We start from the raw sequence: 13,188 nt of genomic DNA, 5'->3' as shown, positions 1-13,188 counted from the left end.
CACAACTTGTGAGTTCCCCTCCAAGTTATGCACCATCCTGACTTGGAAAAATATTGCTATTGAGTCTAAATTTTGGAACTCCCAGCCTATCACTGTGAGAGAATGATTTAGAAATGTACAGTGGTTTTAAGAAGATGGTTCTCAAGTCCATTTAGAGTTGAATAAACTATTTTGAGGTGAACAATGATTGTACAGATTAGGCACATTGGATCTGCATCTAATGACCTCCTTTGCTGCACCACACTATTTGGGGCCAAATATAATTAACTTATTTTGATCTGAAGCGTACTGGTTTTGAGTACAATCGGGCTTTCACAGCACTTCAAGGTGTGCAGTGGCACAATTTAAAGCTGGTCGCTGCCCATCAAGGTAAACAGGGTTAGTGTTGCTTGCTTTAATGTATTTACAGTGTATCAGCAGCCATCTGAATGGGGAAGTACCAGCTGCATGAGGATTGTTCAAAAGAAACATTACTATGTCGCACACTAGTATTCTATTCCTTTTAATAAATTTCCATACTATTTGTTATCCCCTTTCCCTTTTAAATAATGCTGTTTTACACTGCAGTTCTATATTTTAAAGCTAAACAGCATTATTATAAAATGCAGCAAAAATAAAGTGTCAAATCTTCAAAGATACTGCTGCTGATTAGCCTACGATTGTACAGACTTGTGTGTGAATGTACACAAATTAAAATATTTTTCACAATTACTTTGCATACTGTCTAAAAAATTCACCTGCTTGAGCTTATTTTCAAAAAAAACTGTCAGTTGTAAGAGAATTCCAGATGCATAAATGCCAGATATGTTAGGAACATGCCTGTTCCTCTAACAACTTTATATCCAGCCAGCTAAGGCACTAAGATGCTAATTCGATCAAGTCACTGATCCAAAACTTGATCACCTGAAATGATCCTATACCAGCTGGCACTCACTGGTCTATGTCACAATACTCAACTTCATGACCTCCAACTACAGACTTCAGTCTCACCTCATATAGGCACCTAACTCATTGCTCCTGACAGCTTCCCCTCAGTCACCAATCATGGGTACCAGACTTAGCAGCACCCAATACCTTTGATCTTGGGAACTACTTTATGTACAAACAGCAAGCCTCTGACTAGAGCTGTAGCTGGCATGCTGTGCATTGTTCAGTTAACATGCCTCTTGGGATATTGATGAATTTGTATCCACTGGATCTTGATTAAGCATCTCATCCAACAATCCAACATTCACCTCAGAGGTGCAGTGAAGTGCCAACACCAATTGTGTGCTGCTGTTCTGGTTGATTTGATTGAGAGGTCAGGGATCCACCCTGGAGATTTCAGGAAATACTAAGCTGATCAAGCCGCATGTGGAGGAAATGAAAAAGAATTAACATTTTTCACTGAAGACTTTCAATAGAATTGAGTATTTCCAGCATTTTCTACTTCTTTTGTGTATCTGTAGTATGTTTTCTGTTGGATTTGTTTCATCTGTTGATTATTGCTCTTGTCTAATTACTGTACTTAATCACTTACAAATAGTATTATTTTTAAGTTAATTCCCCCCTCTCCTCTGTTCCATTCCCTCCTTCTGGCTCTTACCTTTTCTCTTCTCCTCACCTGCCTATCATCTCTCCTGGTGCCCCTCCTCTTTCCCTTTCTCCCATGGTCTACTCTCTTCTCCTATCAGATTCCATCTTCCTCAGCCCTTTATCTTTTCCACCTATCCTTCTCCCAGCTTCTCACTTCATCCCCACTCCCCCACCCACCTATCTTTCATTTCACCTGCTTCCTTCTAGGTTGTACTCCCTCCCCTCCCCTCCCACCTTATTCTGGCTTCTTCCCCCTTCATTTCCGGTCCTGATGAATGGTCTCAGCCCAAAACCTTGACTCTTTATTCTTTTCCATAGATGCTGCCTGACTTGCTAAGTTCTCCAGCATTTTGTGTGTTACTCTGAATTTCCAGCATCTGCAGACTCTCTTGTGTTTATAATTGTTAATTTATACCGATTAAAATTGCTATATAAATTCTAATATATCCTATTTAAATTTTTGAATGATTTTAAAACATTTTCTCAGACAATAATCTGCTTTCTCTCCAGCAGAATTAACTAAAGCCTCATTGAATGAGTTCCCGTCTCAGAGCAGTGCAATTGGACCTGTGATCGGTATAATCCTTTCACTCTTTGTCATGGGTGCTATGTACTTTGTCTGCCAACGAGTTGTATGTCGTCGATACAAGGGACCCAATGGACCCTTTCCACATGAATACATCAGTGGAGCCCCACATGTTCCCCTTAATTTTATTGCTCCCAGCAGTTCTCAGCATGGCACATTCACTGGTAAGGAATCCTGCAGATTATCCCTGATGTTAGTGATTGATTTTTGTTTACTATTCACAATAATTATATGCAGTTTTGAACAACATAGCATATTTGTATGTACGCTAACATTATACCTTATGTTTGCCGAATATTGAAATATAACATAAATAGGAGTGGCATTTTAAAGTAATATACAATGTCAGCATGGTTTTATTTTGAAAAAGGATCTAGTGCTTTCCCAGCGTATATCATGAATAAACTCTTCTAGCGCTTTCAGCTGGGCACAGGTACCGATTGTAACCAACGTTTTGATGACAAACTCTGCCATCTTCTTCTGGGATTCTGGCTGGAAGCCTGAGAAGAGTTTATTGTTTTTCTTTTACTTTTGCTAAATGATTTATTTTACTTTTTGAAAAATATTTTGGTGACATTTTGTAAACAAGCAATTGATTGAGCATTCTTGTTAGCAGGGTTCATAATTTGCATGTCCAGAAAGATGCTGAAAATAACTAAATAACTGACCAAATTATCGTCGTGTTAGTTTTATCTGCCATATTATAAGAATAGCCTTTTAAGCTCTGGGCTCTGTTGAGTTCGTGGTTTTGGGGAAAACCTGTGGTTAGATGTGATGAGGCTCATTCTGGTGGTGAACTCTTTCCACCTACTGGCCACACTCATGTAAGGTTGGTGGCTGCATTGTCAAGGCATCAAAGGACTTTTGGAAGCTAGTGAACTGTATTGTGACATGTCAGCATATTGACGAAGGAAAGGAGATTATTATTGCAGCCAGTGGTGGTAATCTTTTAGAGTAAGAACCCTGTTGATTTCTTTTTTAAGAGGAAGATTTTACAAATAAAATAAATAAAGATTATTTTCATTTGAGTATACTTAAAACTGTCACTAAATGTTGGTATGACTATTCTGAAGAATATGCAAATGTTATCATCACTGATTTTTGTACATTTGGATTACTCTGTGAAGGCATGTCATGTGGCAAGTCCATGATCAGCTCCATGAGTCTGATGGGAGGGAGCAGTGGGGCCCCATTGTATGACAGAAATCATGTGACAGGAGCATCATCTAGCAGTTCATCAAGTACAAAAGGAACCTTCTATCCACAGGTGTGTTGTTGTTCATTCAATATTTCAATAATGTAAATAGTTTTGAAAACAGTTCTCCTCCTTCGGGGCTTTGCAAACTTACATTCTTAAGTAAAAAAATCTTTACTTCTCATTGTCTGAACATTGCTTTTTGATGAGATTTGAAATAGGTAATATAGATCTATTTCTGAAAGCTGTGGTGTGTTTCTTCTTTGTCAGTGTAGAGAGAGTATCAGTGATGACACCATTTTGGACTTAAAGTGGTGTGGCAAGGAGTACAGCATTGGTGTGAAAGGTTGAAAATAACCTTGGACCAGTCTTCACTGAAATTGACTCTGTTGTAGACTTATTTATGATTGAAGCTTTCATGAAGCAAATACAGGATGAGGACAAATTTCTGTAGGTAGTGGAATTTGTGAAGAGTGTTCTACAGTCTGTCTGATTGATGGAGTCAAAGACTTTATCAAGGTCAAAAAAGTAATAATGGTGATGCTACTTCCCCTCATTTCTCTTGAGTCTGTCATATGGTGTTCATTGTATCATTTGGGAGGAAGTGGCTGAGGAGGATCCTGATGATAACTTCTCCTGCAGGAAACTTCAAATTTTATAGCTTTCACAGGGACACCATCTGCTTCAAAGGCCCTGTTGTTTTTTTTTTATTTGAGACCACCGCTTTTCAATTTTTTGGTCAATCAGGAATAACAGCAAAACTGGTCTGAATAAACTGCTGTGGAATGGAGTCCACAATGCTGGTGTCAAGCACAGAGCAATGTTTGAGGTTGCCTTTGGTATTCTTTCCAGTGAGCCTCTACTGTCCCTGATAAGCTCTTGGGGCTGTATTATGAATGCTATAGAAATATGGTATTGAAATGTTTGAGATTTTAATTTTGTATACTTCCCACATTAAAGACTGATTTTTGAAAACTTATAAATGTTTGCATGCAAACTCTGTCACTATAAATTGGTACAGATTAATCCAAGATTTTCTTTAAAGAGGAAAATTTGAATACTACGTACCCTGTTTTTCATCTGCACAGCTCCTAATCATCAAATTCAGTGTATCACCAGAGATAGATTGCGATAGCTCACTAATTGGCATGTATCTCAGCAGAGGATTTCATTTCAAATTAAAAAATGGTGGTGCTAAGCAATAGGGAAAATTCAAATCAAACCTTACACTCTGGAGAGTATAATATTACAACATAAAAAAAAGTGGAAACGTGATTTGATCAATGAATGTCACATAACAGGTAATACTGTACTTAATGGACAGTTAAATTGCTTAAGAACTAATTTTAGTTATAGTTAGAGTACATACAAGACCTTAAATTTATTAATAATAACTTGGCACCTGCGTTATGGCAGAGAAGCCCGAGAAAAGGAGGCAAAAATTCGGGAAACAGATGACCTTTGAAAAGTAAAGTTATATTTGTGGAGTGAATTTCAGAACTGGAACCAAAATACGTCAAGGCAGACCTATTAATGATGTGATGAGGGTTGTGTGGGACCTTATTAAAGGCCTGATTCTGGGAATAGTTAATTTCAGGTTAGAACTGGAAGATATTAGGAGAGAGAGAGCATGGTGTAAATGAGCTGGTGGAAGTGAATATTTGATCTGCTCACCTGATCATATTGGTGAAAGGAGGCAATCAATGGCAAGTGTGAAAATGAGGCAGCATTAACCACCAAATTATTTTCATGATTGTAAACGGCAACAAAAGCACTAGGTTGTGCTTTAGAAATGTACTGTATAAGCATACAAACATATTAAATGTTAAAAATAATTTCAAACACGTTTTTCCCCCAATAGATCTTAAACCCACCTCCATCCCCAGCCACTGATCGTTCTCTCTATAATACTGAAATGTGCTACTCTTCCAACAGTCCTTCCACAACCAGGTCTTACAGGTGAGTATATTTACTTGTTTGCTGCTTGGCTCTTAAATATTTGTAACCATTAAAATAGAAGACAAAGATGCATTCATATTATGTAAAAATGAGATCCAGAAGTACAAAGTAATACCTCTTTCTTTGGAAAGTGAAATGAATGTACATTCTTTGATAACATTTGAAGAATATTTATTTAGATTTTTTTGATAAAAAGCCTAGTTCCATTTGAAATTAATTAGTATTGCGTCTTTGACCAATAAAATCTATGATTTAGAATGAAACAGCATGTTATAATCCCTGTGAGAAGCCATATTTGTTCATACTATTACAGTATCTTCAGGAAGCCAAACTTCTTCATACAATTACATTATCTTCGTGAGAGGAATAAAATAATCAACTACTGCATCAGTCCAGCTAGTTAATTGATTTGTAAGGTAAAATAAATCAGAGGACTAAAATCTAAGAGATTGCAACATCAACGTAGCTTTGCTGATAGAAAATGAGGCCACAACTAAGTTCAGTTCACAACGTATATCATAATTTGCAATTAATTTATAGTGCTAATATTAGAAGATATCTAGAAGTTCAAGAAAATTATTGCTAGAAATCTAATGATTTAGGAATGGCTTTACAGATAGTAAACTTATATGGTCTGGTCAGACAGTGGTGACTTGATTAAGATTTGTCATATTCAAATATCCTCACAAGGATGCAACTTGCAAAGGCCAGCTGTTTCCTCAAAAGGGATTGAAAATCAAGGGGTCCTACTATTCTGGCCTCCAAACAACTGTACCTCAGTATCATTGGAAGTTTCACTACCGTCTGTCATTTTGACTAAGGAAAACAGATGCCCTGAGAAGATAATGCAGGGGTAAATTAATGTTGTTAATTTAACCTTGTTGCTAGATTGTCAACTATATAACCTGGCATTACAAGTAAAGAAAATCTGTGTGTTTAACAGCTGAGAAAACTATTAATTGCTGTCTTTGTTTGTAACATGGATAAAATCACCGGAGAGACAGAGGTACTGGTAGATACAAATCAGCTTCTTTATTGATACAACAAGGTACAGCAGGCATCATACAGACAGAGACACTTTCGGTAGAAAGGTCTGCTAGCCTGATGTGGGCTCGATATTTATTTGCTCAACGCAAAGGGCAATCCCTACTTATAAAGTATAAACAATGCATAGACAATGCTTTCTTTTGAAGCTACATACAAAACATCACACCTTCTGACTTCATCCATTCCTCCAGATGCCAACATGTCTGGGTTGGAATTCACAGCCTTTAGGAATGCAAGTTAAATCCACAGTACATTTACGCAAACACGAGGAATTCTGCAGATGCTGTAAGTTCAAGCAACACACATCAAAGTTGCTGGTGAACGCAGCAGGCCAGGCAGCATCTCTAGGAAGAGGTACAGTCGACATTTCAGGCCGAGACCCTTCGTCAGGACTAACTGAAGGAAGAGTGAGTAAGAGATTTGAAAGTTGGAGGGGGAGGGGGAGATCCAAAATGATAGGAGAAGACTGGAGGGGGAGGGATGGAGCCAAGAGCTGGACAGGTGATTGGCAAAAGGGGATACGAGAGGATCATGGGACAGGAGGCCCAGAGAGAAGGAAAAGGGAGAGGGGGGGAAAAACCCAGAGGATGGGCAAGGGGCACTGTACCCTATCTGTTACTTATTTATATACATACATTCTTTCTCTCTCTCTCTCTCCTTATTCTCCCTCTCACTATATCCCTTGCCCATCCTCTGGGTTTTCCCCCCTCCCCCTTTTCCTTCTCCCTGGGCCTCCTGTCCCACGATTCTCTCATATCCCTTTTGCCAATCACCTGTCCAGCTCTTGGCTCCATCCCTCCCCCTCCTGTCTTCTCCTATCATTTTGGATCTCCCTCTCCCCCTCCCACTTTCAAATCCCTTACTAGCTCTTCCCTCAGTTAGTCCTGACGAAGGGTCTCGGCCTGAAACGTCAACTGTACCTCTTTCTAGAGATGCTGCCTGGCCTGCTGCGTTACCCAGCAACTTTGATGTGTGTTGCCACAGTACATTTATTTGGGATTTTAGAGGACAATTCATATTTATAAAGTATAGATAATACTGTCTTCGAAGCTATAGCATCTGCTCTAACTACGGCGTCAGCAGTGTCTGGTATTCACAGCTTTTAGGAAATGTATTGTTATGAACTCAATTCACAGTACTTTATCAAACGGAAGACTGGTGGCCAAAGTCATTTAAGTGTAAATGAATCATCTGCCCAAAAACTCACTCTAACAGTCTTCTCCACCTGTAAGTATTTATGACACTCATGGTATAGAAGCTTGTAGGCATGGGTCCACAATAACTTGTTGATTTAGTACCAGAACAGAGGAAAGCATAATTTCTTGAATTAATGAATAGCCCAGTTTGATTCATTTCACAGTTTTAAGCATGTTAAGGCAAAAATATATCTTTTACCTCTTTCAAATATACAGTAGTTTTGATCATTTAAATAAAAGGGAGAGAAACTAACATAGTATTTTTTCAATTTTACAGACATTACATTATGCAGAGTATTGCACCACCTACGACTCCATGCAGTACTGATGTTTGCGATAGTGATTATACCACAAGCCGATGGAAGAGCCCCAAATACTACATAGACCTGAACTCCGACTCAGATCCTTACCCTCCTCCTCCTACTCCTCGAAGCCCATACATGTCAGCAGAAGAGAATTGTGAAAGTTGCCCACCATCACCTCCTTCCACAGAACGAAGTTATTTTCATCTCTGCCCTCCCCCACCATCTCCTTGTACAGATTCCTCATGATCATAACAAAAGAAACATTTTTATAATTCTGTACATAGCTTTAAATACATACAGAGAGAAAGTATATTTTATGAATTAAAAATAGCTGGTGGGTGGGATTATCCAAAGGAAAGTGTACAGAGATTGTGAGAAGAAGCAATTAAATTTTGTACAGATGGAAAAAAATATTTATGACATTTTTTCAAGAAAATACACCACTTGCATTCTTGTGTCATACTTTTATTGTACAGAGCCAAATAGAGAAGCAAAAGTATAAAAAGTTCACATGCTAGCACAGGCAGAATAGTTTGCTTCTGTGCAATAAATTTCCAATTTGATGAAATCATATTGGAAATGAAATTATAAAATGCAATATTCATTGATACTAAATGGACATTTTTTCTTTTATACTTTTTCTACCTATTTATCAAAATTATATTTGCTGTTCTTTAGAGTTTAAATTTTAAATTGTTAATATTTTCAATAGAAATCTAAACAAATTCTATTACTGAGTTATTTCAATGTACACAACCCTGAATATATAAACCACTAGTCAGAATTTCTGCATGTTCGGTACAGAGCAGGTTACCTTAAAGTGTGTATCATTGCTTTTTGTAAGGATTGTTTATGAAATGAATTAAAATAGTATCTAACTAGCTCCTAGAGGGTGCAGGTTGATAGCAGAAAAACATGCCAACACTAGAACTGTAATCGAGAGGAATCTTGGTGTGGAAAAATGTAATATTCCATTGGTGCATTTAAAGAGTACACTTGAGTTTGAGATGAAAATGTATTAAGTAGAATATTTAACCCTATACCTGACCTGAGCTACTTTACAAAATCTATATCGGTTGAAGGTATAAACACATGAATGTTTCACCCTCTTATCATAGATATTCCTTACTTTGATAAGCACAAGGTTACTCATAAAACATTACAGAACAAAGTTTATCTGATTGGTGTGTGATTTGTAATTTGATGTTAAATTATTTATCTTGGATGGAAAAACCAAATTTTTTCCTTTAGGAATTATTTTAATGTTTGGATATATTTCTTTTGCTTGTATGTACAGAATGTTGTAGCTATCACTGCTGAAAGTATTTGTAGCGTGCCCTTTGTAAATCTGTTACAGGAACTTGCACACTAGTAATAAATAACTAAGATTTTGTTGGATAACCAAGCTGCCTTATTTATTCATAGTATGACTATCCATGCTTGTACCACTACATTTCTGTGACAGTATTGAATTTAAGGTGAGAGAATTTACCCAATTGCTGTTGATATTATTGAGGTACGTGCATCTTTAATTCCAGGGGAGTCTTTTTATTTTAAAAATTGTCACAATATGCATTAATGTTTTATACATTTACAGGTCCCATTTTTCAGATTTACCTTTTTGCACCATAAATGTTAAATATATTTTAACTCATTAAATTTCATTATTTATTTTTAAAAACTTATTTACAGATATATATAATTTTCAGCACTACCACTACAACAAAATTACTGATTTTCTTACAAAGGCATCAACTCTAGCGTCACAAGAAAAAAAAACTATCGCAGAACCTTAGGACATCTTGTGTTGTCTGTTGTAATAACTGTGGTTATGTTTAGATTAAGTCCATGAGATGTGCAAAACCCATTTATTTTCTATCTGTATTTTTAGTTCAATTTCTGATCTGATCAAATAGTCTCAATTTTTTTAAGATATGGGATATTATAACTCTTTTTCTATAAAGTTTGCAGTTTTGGAGTTAAATACAATTATACAGCTGACCCTGAAATTTGTGGTAAAGAGACAGTTTATAGAATGTTTCTGTTTTTAGATTTAACTTTGTATACTCTACCTTCCATAATTATTTTCAAAGGCTTAGAGGAATTTTGTACACCTTTTTGATATACTCACATGTAGTCTTATCCTAGAATTATTGTTTCAATATATCATCAATATATATGTATTTTATGTTGGTGCACAAAATACCTAAACCTGTAATAAAAAGCAAATCAGAGTTCTCAAAAAGCAAAAATGGATCTTGCGTTTGGGCTTGGCTACTCAACTCAAACCAAGATCGTGCCACATGTACCAAGTTTAGAGCAGGACAGACCTGGCTGGCCTTAAATAAAACATACTAAATAGTTTAGAAGTTTTTTTTCTCTCTGTAATGCTGGTTAGAATGGGTACATGCCATGTGCCCTGAATAGGATTCTCTTAGGGTTGTGTATGGAAAAAAAAATTGTGGAGGTCAGGGCCGGCTCAGGTTGCCATTAGGTTTAGGTCAAGTTTTCATTCTATTAACAGACAGATCTCTGGAGTTTTTATAATCTGGGACTTCAATTAAAAAGTATCCCCAATGGAATACTTGAAAAAATTGTGTTCATTTCAATCATTTAAACTCAATGCTGACTATTAATGTCAATCATACAGCATTCATATTACCATTCACTTCAAGAATGCTTTCAATGCAAATGTATAAATTACTAACCAACCCTTCCCATTTACTGTTTGCATGTCAGGAATTGACAATAGTGATCTCTGCAGAGGTGGAAATGTTGAATAAATTAATAGTACTTGAATGTGCATGTTACTGTTTATTACTGATTTCAATTGTGGTACAGTACATGGAACTGAAATTTGATTTGAATAATGTATTTTAGTAACTGAAAATACCATTTCGCAAAACACAGATAATAGACTAAACACAACAATAATCATAGTCCTATTGAAAAAAATGGAAAACTGAATTCCTGATCTATGAAATACAGTTGGATGAAAATAATTGGTTGGTAGCACTAAATGCTTTGTAATGTCTTGTCAGTGCATTTTAATCTGCCTCTGAAATTCATTCCATTGAAGTTTAATTGTTTGTGTTTTGTAAATTTAGCACAACTAACTGGAATAAATTTTCAGTAAATGTGCTTATTTCCTCTATTCTTATTTTATATAGTTGCTTCAAGTCATCTGCCTCATTTGAATAACTAAAGGCAATTTTTTTTCGATTAGTTTACTGCAAATGCATATGTTCATAAGATTTTAAATGTAGAATTTGGTATCACTGTGATCCCAGTGAGATTGTGCAAGCATCAGTGTATACAATGTAGGAGGGAAGAAGGAAGAAGTATTTACTTTTGAGGAGTGGAGAAGGGGAATGGTTCCTGTATTTTCCTCCTCTTGCATGCTGCATGCTCATTATGCTGTAAGTATATCCCTGTTGATCAAGAAAAGTTTGATATGGTCAGCTGCAAAATTTTCGAAGGTTGTAGTGCAGCCTATGTCTTATGATTAATTGCTGAATTTATTTGTATGTTCATGAAACAAAATCTTTTTGAGTTTATGCAATGTTTGGAACATTTGAAAATAAACCAGCCAACAAGCTTAGGATGAAGTTTCTTTCCCCACAAAGACAATCCCAAAGACACAATGGGTTTAATTGTTTTATTGTGTCATGTCCCCATTTACAAGATGAAAATACTTCTTTTTCCCAATCAATTAATATTTAATTTCCTTCAAAATAACTAATTCCTGTTTTGTGGCAAATTCAAAATTCTAATCATTCTTTCTAATATGTCTTTGGATTGTTTTCTGATTAAACTAATTAAATACCAGATAGCATTGACAAATAAAAAGTTGTGTGTGTGTGTGATGGGTACACGGGAAGTTAGAAGAGGTAGTTCAAATGGGAGGTAACTCTATGGAGCATCAATGGATACTGACAACTTGGCCTGGGGTGGCCTGATTCAATTCTCTATAAATGATGGTTGGTACTGGACTCAAGTGAAAATACTATGTAGAATTTTGACCCCTTATCACAGCAAAGGCATAACAGTTGTAAATAATTTAAAAAAAGGAGCTACACCAAGAAAATACTGTGCCTGGGGAATTTAGACATCCAGAAAATTGAACTTGACTGGTTATAGTAGAGGAAAAGGTAAGATAAACTTCAATATCGGTTCTAAATATTTTAATTGTTTTGGTCATGAACATGGAAAGATTTACTGTTGCAGTTTGTTACATTGTCTCAGCAATTGAAGTAACCATTGATTTTCTTCAGAGAAAAATAGTGAAAGCAGAGGAAGATGCAAAGGGTTGACGATGAGAAAGTGTCTGATTGTGGATGATTAATTGAAGCATTGTAGATGGTTTACTGTATACATGACGAAGATGAGAATAGACGTAGTGTAGAACAGGTAATTAGAATGGGAGGTAACAATTTTGCAAATAAGTATTTAAGTCTAGAGCAGATGGATAATTCTGAATAACTATTCCAGAACACAATGAGGACAACAATTAGAAATCTTGCTCTGGAATTCTGTTTTTATCTTCTAGGAAGTATAGGTACAATTGAACAACAATTTATCTACTTCTTATTATTTCTGACATAAATGTAATTTATTTTTCCTAAAAATCTGTTAAGTTTTCCCCAGCATATGCAATTGAAACAATTAAACTTGGAATTGAAGACAAAATGTTTAGGTGAAGGTGCCTAAACCTTAGACAGATTTACTGAAATACTCTTGGCAAAGTTTGATTGTAATTAGAATTCATTCAATTCATTCTCATTATCTCTGTCTGTCTGTCTGTCTGTCTGTCTGTCTGTCTGTCTCTCTCTCTGTCTCTTCACCCACATACTGCAAACCTCAACTAATACTGTTGAGCTTCATTTCACAAGATAGTGATAAATAGTTGGCCTGAAAATTGGTGTTAGGAGCATGTTTCACAGTGGGAGTCAGCAAACATTATGAAGTTTCAAAAAAAATTGCTTTAACATGCTGCCATAAATAATATAAATCATTCAAACAAGAAGGATTGCTAACAGATTTGATCTTTTAAAACTGCTAGACTGCATGGAATTTCTGCATTTGTTTTGAAAAGTTCAATGCAAACAGGCTGACTATAACAGCCTTTAAACCTTTTACTGGCAGCTGCAATGGGGTTGGCTTAACTAACTTAGTTACCACCCTTAGTGTTAAATAGTGTTTCTCTCTGATGTTTAAATTTATAGCCAACATTTGGTCTATTTTCATTCTCAACTCCTGGTTTTTGCATGTTTAATTTCTATGCTTCTATTTCCTTGTATAAATATATGTAAAGACAACATGAAT

The 13,188-nt window shown here is 36.0% G+C and overlaps 1 protein-coding gene across 2 annotated transcripts in view; it reads left to right on the top strand.

Moving 5' to 3' along the window:
• Positions 1 to 9,268, top strand: part of lrp5 (low density lipoprotein receptor-related protein 5) — a 221,366-nt gene extending 212,098 nt beyond the window's left edge. Inside the window, exons 20-23 of one of the 2 annotated variants that reach the window (XM_072272622.1) lie at positions 2,089 to 2,325; positions 3,289 to 3,428; positions 5,218 to 5,315; positions 7,836 to 9,268. In XM_072272622.1, coding sequence (XP_072128723.1) covers positions 2,089 to 2,325; positions 3,289 to 3,428; positions 5,218 to 5,315; positions 7,836 to 8,109 — 749 coding nt within the window. In that variant the 3' untranslated portion in view covers positions 8,110 to 9,268. Of the gene's footprint in view, positions 1 to 2,085; positions 2,326 to 3,288; positions 3,429 to 5,217; positions 5,316 to 7,835 lie in introns of both variants that reach the window. The other variant, XM_072272621.1, reaches the window with a different exon arrangement.
• The last annotated feature ends 3,920 nt before the right edge of the window (positions 9,269 to 13,188 follow it).

The sequence above is a fragment of the Mobula birostris genome, chromosome 11, assembly GCF_030028105.1.
Source record: "Mobula birostris isolate sMobBir1 chromosome 11, sMobBir1.hap1, whole genome shotgun sequence".
Lineage (NCBI taxonomy): Eukaryota > Metazoa > Chordata > Chondrichthyes > Myliobatiformes > Myliobatidae > Mobula > Mobula birostris.
The sequence above is the reverse complement of the archived record's forward strand: the minus strand, read 5'-3'. Positions and strand labels throughout refer to the sequence as shown.